This window comes from Lonchura striata, chromosome 1, assembly GCF_050655825.1.
Source record: "Lonchura striata isolate lonStrDom1 chromosome 1, ASM5065582v1, whole genome shotgun sequence".
Taxonomy (NCBI): domain Eukaryota; kingdom Metazoa; phylum Chordata; class Aves; order Passeriformes; family Estrildidae; genus Lonchura; species Lonchura striata.
This window is the reverse complement of record NC_140703.1, coordinates 70,393,737-70,411,505: the sequence shown is the minus strand read 5'-3', so window position 1 is coordinate 70,411,505 and position 17,769 is coordinate 70,393,737. Positions and strand designations below refer to the sequence as shown.

At 38.6% G+C, this 17,769-nt stretch overlaps 1 protein-coding gene across 1 annotated transcript in view; it reads left to right on the top strand.

Moving 5' to 3' along the window:
• POMP (proteasome maturation protein) overlaps positions 1 to 17,769 on the top strand; it is a 35,837-nt gene that overhangs the window by 17,288 nt on the left and 780 nt on the right. Inside the window, exons 3-7 of the mRNA XM_085588421.1 lie at positions 9,731 to 10,418; positions 11,321 to 11,418; positions 12,168 to 12,228; positions 14,297 to 14,398; positions 16,097 to 16,190. Of these exons, the coding sequence (XP_085444547.1) occupies positions 9,731 to 10,418; positions 11,321 to 11,418; positions 12,168 to 12,228; positions 14,297 to 14,398; positions 16,097 to 16,190 (1,043 nt within the window). The remainder of the gene's footprint in view (positions 1 to 9,730; positions 10,419 to 11,320; positions 11,419 to 12,167; positions 12,229 to 14,296; positions 14,399 to 16,096; positions 16,191 to 17,769) is intronic.

Sequence of the window (17,769 nt, the reverse complement as noted above, 5' to 3'; positions counted from 1 at the left end):
TGGTTTTTAGCTGCTGAATTAATGTATTAGATTGAGTTTCTTTTTTCATAATTTTTCAAAGAATAGAATTATTTTAACAGTATTACAAATGCTAATGTATTATCATAAGTCAGTAGCTTGTGGTTTTAAATGCTAGGAAAGGAAGTGGGGGATAGGACAGATGTCAAATCCTTTAAACAGAGAAATAATCCTGAAATCTACTCTTCTCTTTCTTATCGCCTAACATTCACATCTTATTATGTTCAAATATGCCAGACAGACGTTAATAATAGATAAGCATATCTACAACGAGGGCCAAACACATCGCTTCATGCTCTTTATCTCTGTAATCTTTCTTCAGAGGAATTCTCTCCTTCTGGAATCTGGGGCAACTTTTTGGGAAACCACAGTGATACCAAACCCAGTAAGTTGTCAGTCCTTACAATATGTGTGAGTTGCCATTGGAAGCAGAGCAGATGAAGATATCAACTGACAGCAGATTTCCCCCATAATATCTGTCATTAGACTAAAGAAAGTATGAGCTTATAGCATATTAGGTATGAAATGATGGATGAATAATTTCACAAGCTTTCAGGAAAACTGCCAGAAAAACATTGGGAAATGTGGCATTGAAGCAGAAAAGTAGATTATTGCATTAGTCTCTCACTACCAGACTAGTAAGAAGCTATCAGAGATCCCAGAATCACAGAATCAGTTAGGTTAGAAAAGACCTTTGAGTCCAGGCTTTGACCAAACACCATGTCAACCAGACCATGGCACTGAGTGCCACAGCCAGTCTTTCCTTAAATGGTGACTCCACCATCTCCCTGGATGAATTGGTGGGCTCCAGTTTGCAGACCCTCAGAAACCTGTCTTGAAGAATGAGTACCTTTTTCAGACCATCTTTGAAAGCCACCCAGGAATGTGCAGAAGCACATATTTTAGGCTGGATCTGAGCACTGCTTCAGGGAATAAATAAAATGTGTTGGCAGGCTGAGCTAAATAAGAGCAATGCAAAATGCTAAGTACACTTGTAAGTAGAATTGTCTCTTTATTTAAAGATTGGGAAAATTCTGATCTTTAGAGTTTTGTAAGCACACTGGATAGACTTTGTTTTAAGAATGCTTGGGACCAACACTGGCATAGTTTAGTTATTGCATTTGTATGGTGAAACCTGGTGCTTTAGTCTTGTGTTCATAAAAATGGGTATGAAATAAGACAGAAGTGTAGTCAAACATATCTACCATTCAGAGAGAGAGAATGGTTGAAATAGCTTATCAACCAACCCCAATACTATTTTTCAACATATATTGAAAAGTAGCTTGTTTTTCTTGGACACAGAGCAGATCTCCATGTTACCTCTCTACTACAAGAAGAAAAATCTGGCCTCATTTAGTCAAATCTTGTGTACTGAGAAGCTACAATCCAGCACATAATTTAGGGTATTATTCTTATTTATGTTCTGTAGACATAAATATCCCAGAGGAGAAGGCCCCAGACACTCTTCCTTCCTCTCCATTTCAAAGGATTTTTTTTATCTTTTCAGGATGGTCAGTGTGCTATTCCCAAAGAAAACCCAAAAACTATAGTTTTACTGCAATCAGCTTTAGTAGGAATCTAGAAGAAAAATAAAATTAGGAAAAATTATAATCATAATTTTCATGCAGATACAGCTGTTCTTGAAATTTGATGTAGATCCAATTTCTAGCCAGGGCAGAGCCACCAAAAATGAGTATTCTTCCTCAGTTTTCAAGCAGAATGAAAAGGTATTACATCACAGCAAGACTGAATGGTAATTTTGAAGAAATCTGTAGAACTTGAAATGTCTATTTCCAAGGTGGTAGAAAATTTTTAAGAGCTAAATAACCAAAATTCATACCTTAGATGATTTTCACCCTCAGTTCTCAAAGAATCAGCACAGCAATCACAAATCTTACAATAAGCGTTCTTAATAAATCTTGCAAATATTGGTTTTATCTGTTAGTTCATAGTACACTTAGGAGTTTTATTTAGGAAAGAGAGGGAAGGAATATTTTAGATAGCAGTAGAATCAATGATCTGATTATAACAATATGCATAATTTTTTTAATATACTTTGAAGGAGAGTGTAATTAGACATTGGGTAATTGAAAAATAACACAGACTGAAAAAAAAATCATTTTCCAAGAGGAGGCTGTGTCATAGCAATAAAATATCTTTACTTGACTGTAAAAAGGATATTTTGAAAATAGTAAAGTACAGCTCTCATCTAAGCATAATTTTAGTTTAGCACTTGAGACAACATGAGGAAAAATGTTTAAGATTGAGAAGAAGGGTGATAACGGTAGGACTGAAATTTGAATAGAAGTTTTCTCAGAAGACTACAATAAAGTGCCTTGAAATGTGACGATTCAGCATATATTGGAGTTCCTTGGGCTCTATTTTTAGGATCAGTCTTATTTCATATTTCCATAGCTGATGGTCACTCAAGAAATAGAAATATGTTAATTAAAGTTAATGGTAGCCCAGAAAGCCATGAGGTCTGAAACCAGAGGAACATCAGACTAATCACACTTGAACAACGTGAGAATAATAGAAACGTATCAAAATAAAACAGGATCTTTGACTAAAGACTAAAAAAAGATTTCCCACAGCAAACCAAGTGTTTGCCAATCAAATATCTGAGATGAAGAGAAAGCCTGAGAAGCAGGCTCTCTCACCTGTGTGAGAAGCACCAGTGTGAAGCAGTTATAAATAAAACACAAACGTGATCCTAAACTGTACAAAAATTGTATTACTGTAGCTGTGCATGAACTGATGTGACCTCATCTGAAGCACTCTACAAAAGTTTGATTATGCATGTTCTAGAATGTAAGATTGGAGTGTGGTCTGGGAAGGGTTGTTGGGATTATCATAGTTTTCATGTCCTCTTCATGAAGAAAGAACCATGTGAGATAAAAGCCACCAGAACAAACAGGTATAAACTGGCTGTGAATGATTTCTGTCTAGATATTAAGTTTTCATGACTGGAACAATGAGATTGGAGAACAACTACTAAGAACAGTCAGGGAAGAAGGAAGGAATCAAGTTAACTTCATATTCAAGTTTATTAAGATGTTATGAAAATAATTATACAGCATGGCTCTTTGTAACATCAGTGGGCAGAACTCAGTAAGGGGAGCCCTTGAATCCAAATATCGACCTCCTTCCCCCTCCTCATCTCCCTTGAGCTTGTATATTGCTTTGATCTGCCCACTCTGATCCTTCACCACAAAGGTATTAACGCAAATTTACTCTCAGAGGAGGATATGACAGTCTGTCTTGAAATGTCCACTGTATATATTTCCCAAACTCTTTCAGGACTGTTTGCTTCTTTGAATAAATGGCTTGGGGTTTGTTTTTCCGGTAATCTTTCACAATTTGAAAAAGTCCTCCAGAAGAAGAAATCACATAAGTTTTCACAGTTAATTTGCATCCTCTTTGCTCCAGACTAAATCAAATTATTTCTTTTTCTTTTTCTTTTTCTTTTTCTTTTTCTTTTTCTTTTTCTTTTTCTTTTTCTTTTTCTTTTTCTTTTTCTTTTTCTTTTTCTTTTTCTTTTTCTTTTTCTTTTTCTCTCTTTCACTCTCTTTCTCTCTTTCTCTTCTTTCTTTTCCTTCTACCTTCTTCCTTTTTTTCTTTTTTTTTTACTTTTTTCTTTTTTCTTTTATCTTTTTTCTTATTCTTTCTTTCTTTCTTTCTTTCTTTCTTTCTTTCTTTCTTTCTTTTCTTTCTTTTCTTTCTTTTCTTTCTTTCTTTCTTTCTTTCTTTCTTTCTCTCTCTCTCTCTCTCTGTCTTTCTTTCTTTCCTTCTTTCCTTTTTCCTTTCCATTGAAGGTCACTCTGAAGTTGATCCACAATCTTCCTTTGCAGAAATAGAGTTAAAAATAGAGAATTTACCCAGTGGTATTACCCTAGTCTGTTTATTTTCTCTTTAGTTTAAGTTTAGTATGTTAAATACAGAATTTTCTACAACTTCACAATAGTATGTGCTTCAATAACTGTGAAAAAAACTTGTATTGGCTCTAAACTTGTATTGGCTCTTTGCTGCAATATTCTTTATTTAGTAAGTATAAAGCTGCCACTCTTTGAATTCACTAACAGTTTCTGTCACAAGCATGATATGATATAAACTGAATAGGAAATCTCATTGTGACAAAGTTCCAGCAACATACAGTCAGCATCTTACAGCAATAAACTGAACTATAGGAGCATGACTTAAGCTGTTGGTATGACATATATAGCAAAAAAAGTAATTAATGCCATGGAACAGGTAGCTGTAAAGACAGAATTAAGAGATGCAATATGAAGATCAAAACAAGTCAAGTCCATTATGTGGAAAACCTGCAGTAAGGAAGGATGAATAAAATCATCCATGGAAAATGTATACTCATAGTTTCAAAAAATAAAGTTTTTTAAAAAGTAGGAACAAAACATAAAATTTGTGATACATTATTTTCTCCCTAGAAACAATTAACTTCACCACCATTTACAATATAATATTGTTGAATGCAATAAAAGCTTTTCCTGCAGAAAGTGTGAAATAGTTCTCCATTACAAAAACAATGTTGTTTTTTGCTCCTTCAGTGAACTCCATTCTCCAGTGTGTGGGATCATTGCACCTGAGTGGAACTCTGTAAGTCAAACAAGCCCTCTACAAGAGTCAGGGTTTGCATGTGAGCTTACTGTAAACTATGACCTCTGTCTACCTAGAAGAGAGCAAACTGCAGTTTTCTGTCAAAAATGAGTCATCAGATTTAAAACTAAGCCAAGCCTGGTCAATGTTTCTGATTTTGCTGGCTAAACCTAGGCACTGGCTGGCTCACATCCTGAGGAGTTCAACACATTATTGCCTTTGAAGATTTAAGCCTTAACTATTTCTAAGCCAGACACTATCATGATATCCGTGGGCCTAATTATTATACTTAAGCACGTTGTGGCTGGATCAGAAACTTTGTCACAATTTAATTTTTAAAATAACAAAAAATGAACATGGAGAATATTTTTGATTGACAGTTTCTTAGTGGGAAACGAAAAGAGGGAAAGGAAACAATATTCTTAGTGATGCACATATTTTTGCTGAAAATGCCTGTTTTCTCTGCTGAATGCCAAATTTTCAGTTTAGTGATTATGGGTTCATTTATTGTGTTCAGCCATAGGAGGAAATTAAGGTGACTTCTGATTATTTAGCTGCTTAATGGATGTGGTGACGAGTCAAAGCAGTCTCAGATTCCCCTTTTGAGCTATGCAGTTTGGCAAACTCTTGTGGGATTTTTTTCCTGCACAGTAGCAGGACTAGGAAGTAATGTTCCATTCAATTCTTTCAGCTGTGACTACCATTAATTAAATTCAAGGTTTCCCGTAGGAAAACACTCTCACAGGAAATGTGCTCTTAGTCTCACCTATATGTTCAGAGTGGGTAGGCTCCTGGGAGAAAAATCACTCCAGACTGAGGGGAAACACAAAAATATTTTCCTTTGAATTCTCATGAGGGACCTGATTTCAGACCAGAGGTCCTGACTACGTGAACACTCGCTTGGCTAAACGTTGGACTCAGCCTGCAGGATTACTTTCATAGTGTCAAAGGGAGGTAACAGAGCTTACTGAAAATAGTTATCAATCCATTAACTGGGAAATAAACCCAGCAGCATTCCATCAAGTACTGCTCATATAGCTTCAGCTGTTGCGCATACCATGTTTTTTATCTTTTGATCTTGATTCATAATTCTCACAGCACTGCGAGTGCAAAAGTACTCAAACCCAGGCGGGAGTATCTGAGCGAGGCTGAACAGAGGCGGCTGGCGAGCGCTGTGGGAAGCAGGCGCGGAGTGTTCGGGTGCTGAGCATCCCCTAGTGACCGGCTCTCCCAGCGCAGCATCCTGCTTTTCTGAGCCTGCACAAAGAGCGCAGCGAAGCCCACACTCACGCAGTACAAACAACGGATTAGTACAAAAAAAGTACTGCTACACTTACAAAAGCACTGACAAGCTGCAAAGTAAGTCATCACTTCTAGAGAAAAAGGACTCCTTTTTAATCCAAGTACATTGCTTGGATCAAAACACAACTGGCTTCCCTTGTCTGACCCACCAAAAAAGGAACTGAAAACAGATATATTATCTTTCCACTTAAATTTCACCAATGACTTATAAATCAGATAATGAAATGAGGGATGGTCAGTATTATTTCCCCACTAGATGTTTCAGTATCTTAAAAAAGTCTACATTAATATAGACATCCTGATGCTTTCTTTCTGGTCACCTATTGGATGCTTGCTGCTTTTGAACGATGAGGATGGGAAAGTTTTGACTAAAGAAGATCCTACAAACTAGATTTTGCTAGTAAACAAACAGGAAATAATAAGCTCTTTCAGCAATATGTGGGATTTTTTTTTTCTATTTTTTTTTTTTTGTCTCCCTGCAACAGTAACTTTTTTCTAAATACTTTCACCAGCTTCAGGAAAGGGTGGGTTAGAGACAGGGGTTTCCTGAGCTCTTTCAGAACATGGTTTTAACGAAGCCGTGTGTTCAGAAGAGCCCCTAGAGAGTCTTGTTTTGGAACAGTCTGACGCCTACATGTTATTATCTTTGCTACGTTTTGCAGTTTTGTGTGAAATTTATTTTTAATCTTTAACAAAACATGCCTCTGTTTATCTTAAATTCAGAAAAGGTTTAATAATGTAAAACAAAATAACTTTTTAAATAATTAGATTTACAATGAATGCCAAAACATAAAAGTATAAAGCAAGTTAACAAGAAAGGAGTTCTTAAAGATCAAAGAAAATGTGTTTATTTGATTTGATTAAAAAACAAATAAAAAGTACTTTCACTTTAACAAGTTATAACTGGCTGTTGACAAAGACCAGTGAAAGAGTTTCCCAGTCCCACAGGATAAAGGTTTTCTTCTGATAGAGCTTCACGTAGTCAGAACACATTGCTGACACTGATATGTCAAAGGAATTATATTTTGAAAAGTGACAAAGCTGCATCAATATTAAAAAAAAAAACATGGATACAAAGACAAGCTTCCTTGGAGAACATACTCTTTTTGCGGCCTTTGCCCCCCACAAAAAAATTTCAGGACAAGGATTAGGTAGTAAAGGTTGCTCCATATCAGACTTTTTTACCCATGGAAGAGGAGATCTGCAGAAGCCAGCTCTCTTCTGGGAACTCTGCTGCTATGATAACGCAGGTTTTGAGCTAATGTTGTGCCTCTGTGTGACAATTCTTGAATCCACCTTTCTTCTGGAGGCTTCAGCGGGAAATGTACAGACCTCCCATGAAATGATGCCATGCTGGGATCCAGGCAAGAGAAAGCTGAGTAACTGAAACCAGGATTTGTTTTAGGTCAGGCTGTCTAAGCTTTGTTCAATGAGGTTTTTTGGGTTTTAATTCCAATTTAACTGATAGAAGACCATATGACCAGTATCATTTTCTTTAAAAAGAGTAAACACTTCCTCATTTCCGAAAGATAAATGTCTAAGTCTAAAGGTAGCTTAAATCTTTAGTGAATGTACACAGCTAAACCAAAAAGACCAGATTTGACATTCCAAAAATGTTGTGGTAATAAATATCCAGAAAACATATGAAAGAGTAATATATTTTAGACCTCCTTTACACAAAGTGATGAGAAAAAAATATCCGAAAACCCCAAAACATTTGGAGTGTATCTTTAAAGGCAACATATGAAATTCATTATCCTAACTTTATGTAAGTCACCAATTTAGAGGAGCTATAATTATTTTCACACTAATTTTAAGGTATCCACATCCTCTTAAGAGTGTCCCCAGACAAGAAGGCCCCTTTAGCAATTGCAGTCACTGCATGTCACTTTCTATCGTGTTACCATCTGCCAGGGAGATGCCTTCAGGCAGAGTATGCAGCCCTGCAGCCAGCACTGCTCCCAGCAGGGAGGTTTCAGCACACAGGGCGCCGAGTGCCGGGGCTGCTGTGCCTGATGCAGTGCCCGTGGGCGCTTGTCTGCTCTCTGGTGACCCCGGTGCTGGTGGCAGCCCTGAAGTTGCCTGCAACATGCAGAGCAGCTGCTCCTGGACTGTCAAATCGCTCACCACGGGCTCCCATTCTGGTCCCAGGTTTGGTCAGCCTGACAATTGCTTGTGCAATTCCTATTTGTTTGCAGTGGGGCTGCAGAGAGGAACCCAATCACCCACTGTCGAGCTGCTCGCTGTAAGATCATTAAAGCAAAGTTGTTTGTGAAAGGAATCAAGCCTTGCTTCAATTTGAAATACTTGGTAATCTGATGAAAAAAATACGTGTGTGATTTGTGTTTATGTCTGGAAGTGTTCCCTAGTGTGAAAGCCTCTAAAGGAAAACCAGTTCTTTCTTGCAATGTATGCCCTTTTATGTTATGCAGCCTAGACTGTGGATCGCAGTGATGTCAAAAATGTACATGGAGTGATTGCATCCTGTCTGTGTCCTGCAAGAATGACTTTGAAAGTTAGATGTTTCATCTCTACAGTCATATCCTGATCAACAAACTCAGTCAATAAATAAATACATTTAGTGACAAAAACTAGCTTTCTGTATGCTGCAGTTAAACAGGAACTTGATTTGTTTTTTGTATTCACATCTATTCTATAATAATGAATGCAACACCACAATAACCAAGTACCCATTATAATTATAAGATCAGAGAGACCTTTGTGGTACTCATTTTCCTAAAAATGATTTTAAAAACTCTAGTCCTCCATTCTCATTCTTTTGAAGTTTTTGCTTTAAACTTAAGACCTAAATACAAAGGGCTAGAATTTGGGTTGAGAATGTGAGGGGTGGGTGGGATTTAAGAGGAGTACAGATATTGTCCAAGAAACAGGAAAACAGAGTATAAAGTGTATTCATTTTTCAGTCTTTTTTTTTACAAATCTAAGTTCCATTAAAACATAGAAAATTCCTGCTTAAATATTGCCTCTGTAGCTGTGTGTGTGCGTGAGATAGAGAGATGACGTTTAATTGCCACATTTAAAACCCACAAAAACAGGTCAGTTTGGGTCACTAAGGGTAATCCAAATGAAAAGGTTAAAGGATTAAATGAGCTACACATCTCAGAAGAAATATATAAAATAAACATCCCAGATACACATGTGGAGTTATGCACTGAAATATATGGAAAACTCTCTGGAAGCTTCACTGCCTGGTCCCATCAGCTCAGGCTGTCAGCACTGTGATGAGTTTGGTGTCACCCAAGCAGCTTTTGCTGCCTGTGGCAGAGTGGGACACGGTGGGTTTGACCGAGAAAAGCTCTCCACACCAAGACACCACAGACACGGCTGCCCCCGGCTGCTATGGGAAGGTGTTGGTCAGCTTCAGCTCCTGCTTGGGACCACGGTGGCACTGAGACAGCTGGGCTTTGCTGGCATGTGAGAACGACCTGGAGTTTTAGCCTGGAAAAGATGTCAGGGGTGACCCAAGTTCTCTCTAGAAGCGCCTTAAAGGAGGGTGCAGCCGCGGGGGGTCGGCCTCTTCTCCCAGATAACAAGCGACAGGACAAGAGCAAACGGTCTCGAGTTTTGTCAGGAGAGGTTAGAGGTTTAGGTTGGCCATGAGGAGGAATTTCTTCACAGAAAGGGTAATTTAGCATTGGAATGGGCTGCCCAGGCGGAGTCACTATCCCTGGAGGTGTTTAGGGAAGAACCGGATGAGGCAGCCTCAGTGTTCGGCCACGGGTTGGACTCGCTGGTCTCAAAGGCCTTTTCCCACCTAAGTGCTTCTGTGCTTCAGTGAGCAGCGCGCTCAGTTTACAGGGCACAGACCTACGAGTAAGAAAGCCGTGCCCAAGGAGGCCGAGGCCGGGACACGAGCCCCTCACACGAGCCCCTCACACGAGCCCCTCACACGAGCCCCTCACACGAGCCCCTCACACGAGCCCCGCGCCCCTGGCAGGAACCGCCGCCCCGGTCCGGCCCCGCCCCGCGCGGTGACGCACCGGGGCCGGGCGGAAGTGAGCGGGCGGGGCGGAAGTGGCCGGCGCGTCCAGGGGCTCAAGATGGTGAGTGCGGGAGCGGCGGCGCCGGGTGGGTGGTGGTGTCCCTGTGTTCGACTGCGCCGAGCCAAACCGGACCGGACCTCACTTGCTGCCCCCCCCAGATACCCCTCCCGTCACCCTCTTGGCGTCCCCGGGGGCAGCGGAGCCGTGCTGAGTCATAGGGGTCCGGCGCGGCCATGGCGGGTCTCCTCGCGGGCGCGGGCCCCGGGAGGCGCGGAGGCCTCGGGGCGGCTGTGGTTAAAGCCCTTCCCTGCAGCGGGCCGGGCCGGGAAGGAGGTCCCGCCTCGGCCCTCGGCGGTGGGCAGCGGCGCTGGGGCTGCCTGGACGGGCACTGGGGTGACTCGGGAGTGTTGCTTTTGGGGAGTGTTTCGTGGTTTTCTCCTTGAGTTTAACTTTGGTTTTCCCTCTTGTCACGTCCCCCAGGTACCGTATCTAATGCTTTCATTTGCAGCAGTCTCTTGTCAGTGCTGAGTGTGTAAATTGGTATATGGGTTATATGCATGGAACAACAGGCATGTTAGGACTGTTCTACAGCTCTTTGTTACTGAGGGTTCGCATGTTGGTACAGAAGTACTAACTTAACTGTAAGTGTGACTTTTCTGTTGGATCTGACAGTGCTGCTGGGGGAAAACCCTTGCAGTGAGCTGCTCATCACTGTCACCTCCCAGAATTTATTGCTGTCACCTTTTGCTGTTTATTAGACATTGCCCTATCGGAGGAACAATTTTTTGAACAATCCTAAAATCACTTTGATAAATTCAGGTAGGTTAGAATGAAATTAATGGCCTAAGTTACCAGTAAGCAGTACTTACTAAGTCTGTGGACTTCTGGTGATCCACTACAAGTTCCTACTTTCCTTTGTTCTTTCAGTTAACTGGCATTCTGGGCTGCTCGAATACACCTTGTCCTCCTTATGGCAGCCTCAAACTGTGGCCAAATTTGATCTTGTGTCAGTATTGCAGTAAATGAAGAAATACTCCTTTCTGTCCTGTCAGCTAGGACTTGCCTCTTTCCATCCCTGCAGCCCAGGGTGGAACAAACAGGGGGTATATTGTCAGTTTAACTTGATCTGGGTCAAGCAGACCCAAAAATGTTGTCAGTACCTTAGTTTTTATCAGACCCTCTGAAAGAATTCAGTATTAGTGTAGGGTTTATGGATTTGGATGTTTTGCCTCTATTTTAAAGAAACTCTGAAGTCTAGGGCTTGCCCAGTGGTACTTTAAGGAGTTTTTGAGCTCTTTCTTTCATTTGGCTGGCTTAATGGCCCATATAAAAGTGGTCTTGTTCTGTTGAAGTAAAGTAATCCTTTTTTTCTTTTCTTCCAGAATTCCAGAGGCACTTCTTCTCTGTTGAAGGATAGTATCCCATTTGCAGATGTTTCAGCTTCAGGGCTATTTGAAGGTCATGATCTTCTGCGCAGAGGGTACGCTTCACTTTTGCTTGCTGAATTGTGTCATAGACAGTGTTGAACTTCAGCATCTGTTAGATGTTGGCTTTTTATAGAGTTTTTTTGCAAGGTGTGTTGCAAACTGGCATTTACCTCTGTGATACTGTCCTTTAGAAAATAAACAGCAAAGTATTGATAATTATGCAATATCTGATAGTTTTAATATACATTCATGTGAGTGTGCCGTAACACTGTGGTAAATGGTTAATTTCAGCGCTGGGACAAACCCCAAAAGTAATATAATAAAAATAGTTTGGAGTTTGCCATTTTTACCTGAGTGCGATACTTACGTCTATGTCATGGATAATGAATCCAGAATAAGCTCATGCAGTTTAAAATGCCATACAACTGGCATTGGGGGGCAAGTATGTACAATATAACATTGTAAAGCTTGGAGGCTTCAAAATGAGATACAGTGTAGCTTGGACATAATTAAATATGTAATGATTTCGTTTATTAGTGTTTTCATCTCTTTCTGAAAGGTATCAAGGAAGAAAAACACATTCTGTTTTGTCCAGCATAAAAGATATTTGAAACTTTTTCTCCTGGTAGTGCTGTAGTTAGAGGTTTTTCTTGCTGCTTCACTATTAATCTTTTTCTGTAGTTTGGACTTTGCTAGTTGTGTGTTTCTGGGGACTGGTGTTTGTATCTGAGATTGGTTTTGGAATGCAACTAAAAAAACATATCCCAATTGAAATGAATGTCTTTTCTACTTGTTCTTCTAGCTTTACAAGTGTGAAAAATGAATTGTTGCCCAGCCACCCACTGGAGTTGACAGAAAAAAATGTAAGCTTAACATCAAATGTAGCCATCTTCACTCTTAACTAATTATGAAGTTTAAGTTAACAGGGTGGTTATCTGGACTGCTTTGTATAGTAGCAACTAATGAGCAGGGTCTCTAACAGAATGAAGGTGTTCAACAACAGTAAAATTTTATTTATACAAATAACATTGTCAGCAAGTCTGTTTAATATTATTCTCTTACTTACATCTCTCCCCAAGCAGGCTTCCAAGTAGGGACTTGTGTGGTCAGGCTTAGCCGTCCAAGAGTGTGTCTGCAGCCACCATAGGTAGGCCAAGGGCACGCCTGTCACCTCGTGAAGGTTGATCCTCCCATTTTGTCTGTAGATTTACTGTCTTCATTTTCAGACTTTCAGCCTGTGAACACGTACATGTTTTTCCATGAATTGCTCAATCCCAGCTAGATGCTTTACACCTGCAGTTTATCATAAGTGTTTGCAGTCTTGTCTGGCTCAGTCCTTGCTCATGGACCATTACAAGTGGTCTGTGCAAGGTAGTGGGAGACCAGACTTGCTGACTGAAGGGAATGTCTTTGGTGCCTGCTTCGTCAGTGCAGAAGATATGATGTATCAAACTGTCCTGAAGCAAAGATGTTATTTTGATAGAATGTTCCAAATTGCTAAGTTAAACAGCAGGACATGGTCTGACTGTATATATATATATATATATATATATATATATATATATATAATATCCATAAATCTAAATTCTGATTTTAGCCAGTGTTAGTGTTGCCTTGCATTAAAAGGATAGTTTTGTGACACCAAATTCGTGAGCTTATTTATAAATACTGTTAATGTTTCAGATCTATTTGTTGTTTAACTTTTTTTTTAACTGATTGTTATAACTTAGTTTTTAACTCAGTTCTTGATATACAAAACCTGCATAATTAAAAGATTACATGAGACAAAAAATGCACAGAAATAAAACAGGCCATGTGATCCCCTAAGAAGTATACAGGTCTTCTAAATTGTTTCTTCCACATTTGGTTACTTTTTCTGTAAGTTTATAGCCAGTTTAATAATTATTTTCATGTACATTTGAACAGGAATATATTTAACTTAGCCTAAGATAGTCATGGTTGTTTTTGCTGCTGTAAATCTTAAAAAAGTTTTTCAGGCAGCACTGGTAGAAACCAAATATCTCTGCTATCCAAAAATCCTTATCTCTATAAAATAAAAGAAATGGAAAAATAATGTAACCAGAATTATAAAATTAGGATGAGGCATATAAATAGTATTTTCTACTACCTTTTGAAGAGAATTCAGTATATGGATTGTTACAAAGAAAATGCTTGTGATATCTTTGACTTGTATTTTTCAATTGGTTTTTGAGACCCCTGCTCATAAATATGTTCTCATAATAATAGACTTTTTTCATGGTAATGGAGTACGGATTTTAAAATTGGAGATTTGGGTTTTTTATTATTATTTAAGCTTAAATTTATCATTAAGTAGAACTTGTTTCTTTGTACTCTAGTATACATGAGCGAGCAGTTTTTCTTTAAAAAGCCTCTACTAAATAAAATTTCTTCATCTTACTGGTAAGTCTGAGAGCAGCTGGGGAAAATAAGAGTTTTCATTTGCTTTTTGCAATCATAAGGAGTGTAGGTGGTGCTCTGTTTCCCTGCTTGATCAGAAAAGAAGTACATCAAGTGTTTTCAAGTAGTCTATGATATCTACTATGATATCAAATTGCTTTTTGTGATCTTTAAACTGGACTTTGCTTCCTATAAATCCAGACAATATTGTTGTAAAGTAGTGCAAAACTGTACCACTTGGTGGTGTTACATCTCCTGATTATCAAAAATAACAAAATAAAATTTCTCCTATTAATTTGGAATAAAATGTAACAAAAAAACCAATTTCAGCTTCATAGAACAAATCTTACTGCATCACTCTCTTTCCTGTACGCTTGAGATATGTTTGATGGTATCACTGGATTTTTACATACAAATTTAGTAAGCAGGTTCTGTTAAGTAGGATGTCAGAAATTTCTTCTCCGGCTGTACTTTAAGTTTTTCTAAAATAAAAATCAATATTGTTTGTGACAGTTCCAGTTAAATCAAGATAAAACAAACTTTGCCACGCTGAGAAACATCCAAGGAATCCACGCACCTTTAAAGCTGCAGATGGAATTCAGAGCAGTGAAACAGGTAGGCATTTTTATCCAATTGGTATAGCTTAGGAGATTTGAAAAAATGTTTACCTTGAAACATGCTTTCAGAGACACATCTTTCTTTGCTGAGATACCTTATGTTTCCAAAAGAAATTAATTCACTGTTAAAAAACTTCTGTTAAAAATTATGTACCAAACAGTGCAATTACTAGTTTTTAGAGCAGTCCATATACTGAAGCCTCTTAGCTGCTGTTCTTTTATTGGTAATTGGTGAAGTGGTAACTGCTCTAGCTTTGCTGTGGAATAGTTTCCTGTAAGCCTTCAGAGAAATGCAGAAGGAATTAATTAAAATTAATTAAAATTAATGAAAAATTAATACTCTCCCCTGTGGAACATACAACCTTCATGGGAAGGAGTCTCTGCAGCTGTAGGGAAAAGAGACTTAGGGGTCTGAAGCAGGTAGTGATTTGGGAGTAGATGTAGAGGTAATGTGAAACCTGAAACAGAGTTTTCTGTCTGCTTATTGTTCCTCAGCCTTTGTTGTAAGATCAAGGGAGCTCTACAGGGAGTTAAGTTCAAAGGTTTTAACTCTTAATTGAGAAGCTGTGTCTGTCTCCTTTTCCTTTTCTCCTAGGATTGAGGGTAGCTGGAGAAAGGGAAACATAGAAAGCTCATTGGTACTAATAAACTTTTTTGTCTTCTTGAAGGTTGTCAAACTACTAAGAGTAGATTTTCCAAGTGAGTTAGAGCAATTTTGTACTCTGAGTGATAAGGTGCTACTAAACCATAGTGAGCTGCATTAAGCTTGGCAGAAATTACTAGTCCTGAAGGTGTGAAAGTCAGGATGTGAGATATGCAAACATCCCTTGGTCTCAGCTGTGCTGTCTTGAGCAATCTTTTTCCTAACTAACATTAGCACATTGCAGAAAATGAGGGAGGTGAGGATATCCTGTTTGTCGGTCTCCAGAGGTGGTTTTGGGAGATGGGTGGAGGAAGTATGGTGATCAGAACATTTTTTACTTCAAAATTCATGTTTGGTATACAAGTTTTCTTGTAGTTTAGCTGAAGTACCTCTAGTAGTAGTGAATGCTTTCTCAGAAAACTTATGGTCTGAAATCTTTGTGTGCTATTTGAATTTTTTTTGGAAATACTGTGAGTGAATGAATGGTACAGAAGACTGTTGAAAATAACTGGGAGTGGACTTGAAGCTTAAAAATTGGTTGAGATTGGAGACATAATTATGATTTAGATTAATTAAAAGGAGGATTATGTTTGAATGTGCAAGTCGATATAGCTCTTTCACTTGCATTCTTGACCTGTGTCAGAGATGTAGGAGGCTTAGAATGTAGTTCCCAAACTCTGCAGTATATATCAGTTGCCCAGTGCTGACCTCAGTCTGGAGTTTTGCAGTGAACCTCCCCAACTTTATGTGAGAGGAGCTTTACAGAGTAGATAGAAAGTACTTTGTTATTTTTTTTAAGTGCAGCATTTGCTGTACTACCTACACCACAGTGAAAACTAAAAATCTATTAGAAGGCTGTTCCTCTCAAACAGATAATCAAAAGAAGATGATTGTGTTTGTGTGTCTTCGTGTCCCAGTAGTTCTCTTATTCCAGTATTGTTTTTTCCTGCCTGTTGATGTTTCTAAGTCACTTCTGACTGAGAAATCCAAATATGAACTCTTTCTATTTCAGACTTGCAGAGATTTGAACTCTTGCTTGAACTCTTTTTACAGGTCCAGCGTCTGCCATTTCTTCACAGCTCAAACATGGGAATGGATATTTTGAGGGGAAATGATGAATGCATTGGTTTTGAGGATATCCTTAATGGTAAATACATTCTGGCTTTAATATTACAGAAACATTTAAGGGTAAAATTTGGGAGCTGTGAGGTTCTTTGCCTCTTCTGAACAAGATAGTTAAACTCCCAAAATGCAAAAAACAACATTAAATCCTAAAAGCAAATAAGCATAGGGGAAGGAGAAATAAATGTAATTCAGCTGTAAGTTATGTGGAAATTGCTCTGAAATATTTAGCAAGACAGTATTTGCTTGTAGGCTGGGTTTCTAAAGGAGTAGATTATGCATGTATGTTGTATGCCTCTTTCCTCAGAAACTTTTAAAGTATTTGTGCAGATTTTGTCAAGCAGAGGTTACAAAGTTTTTTACAATCTGTAGTTAAGAAGAAAATGTTAGAGAAGAGGTACAGAATTAGTGAAACAGATAGATACTTAGCAGAGAAAAGGCTCCCCCAAATGAACTCAACAGGCTGCAGTTATGTGGTAGTTTGCTGACTATTAGTATGTGTGGAATAGAATAAATCTGGAAAAATGGCTTTTGAACAAATTACTTCTAGCATGTATTTAAGGAGATGGAAGGAGGCAGAGAGTATTTTGAAGTGGGATTGGAGAATGGAAATAGCTGCGGAGACAGGAAGCTGGAAATAATAGAGGAACAAATCTGAATCTATAGGCATGAAAATAACCCCAAATCTGGGGTTATTTTCTGAGATGGATATAGAAGGACCAAGGGAAGGAATCTTGGGCTATTGTGTTTCTACAGGGGTAGAGCAATGTCGAACATAATTTGTAAAAATTTGGTTATTTACCATTGCTCACAACAAACTGTTAGATTTTTATAGAGTGCTGAGGAGAGTGGGTTACAAGTGTTTTTGTTAAGGCTTTATTTATCAGGAAGTGGACTAGATATTTCTGTTGTCTGGAGGAATCAGAGGCATTAATATGTCTTTATGGAAGGAAAACATGATTGATCCACCCATAAAGAAAAGTATATTATGTGTGCTGGCCCTGTTTTTTTTTTTTTGTTTGTTTGTTTGATTGATTTTTTTAAAAAAAAATTTGTGTGGAAAAGAAATTCATACTGTCAGTATTGGTCTCTCTTGTGTCCTCTGCACATTCCTTGGTAGCCTTTGAGTACAGTGGCTAATGTCAACCATACTTTACAGAATGGAGGAAATCTCAGAGATATTTACAGGTGTAGAATTTCTGTGAAACTAGGCAGCTGGGTGGAAAAGAGAAACCAGGAGTATGTCCCAGCTAACAGAAGGGAGGACTGTGAGCTCCTCTTTTGCAGAGAAGTTATGTTGGAAAGAGGTGTAGGGCAACTGTGGAGAAAAGAGTCAGTCAGATTTGAGTTTTCTCTTTCTAAACTTGTACTGTAATCCCTTTGAGATTCAGGCAGTTGGAGTCTGGGCTTATGCAGAACTGGTTGGTTTTACTTGAAATGCATGTGTGTGTCCTTATGACAAGCTGTTCCTCAATACATGTGTTTGTTCTGTGATCAATGCTTTGGATAGAGGCTACTGAGTTACAGATCTGCACTCTGCAACACTGTCAAAAATCAAATAACTGTTGCACTAAGCATTATAATGCAAAGAGATGTTCACCTTC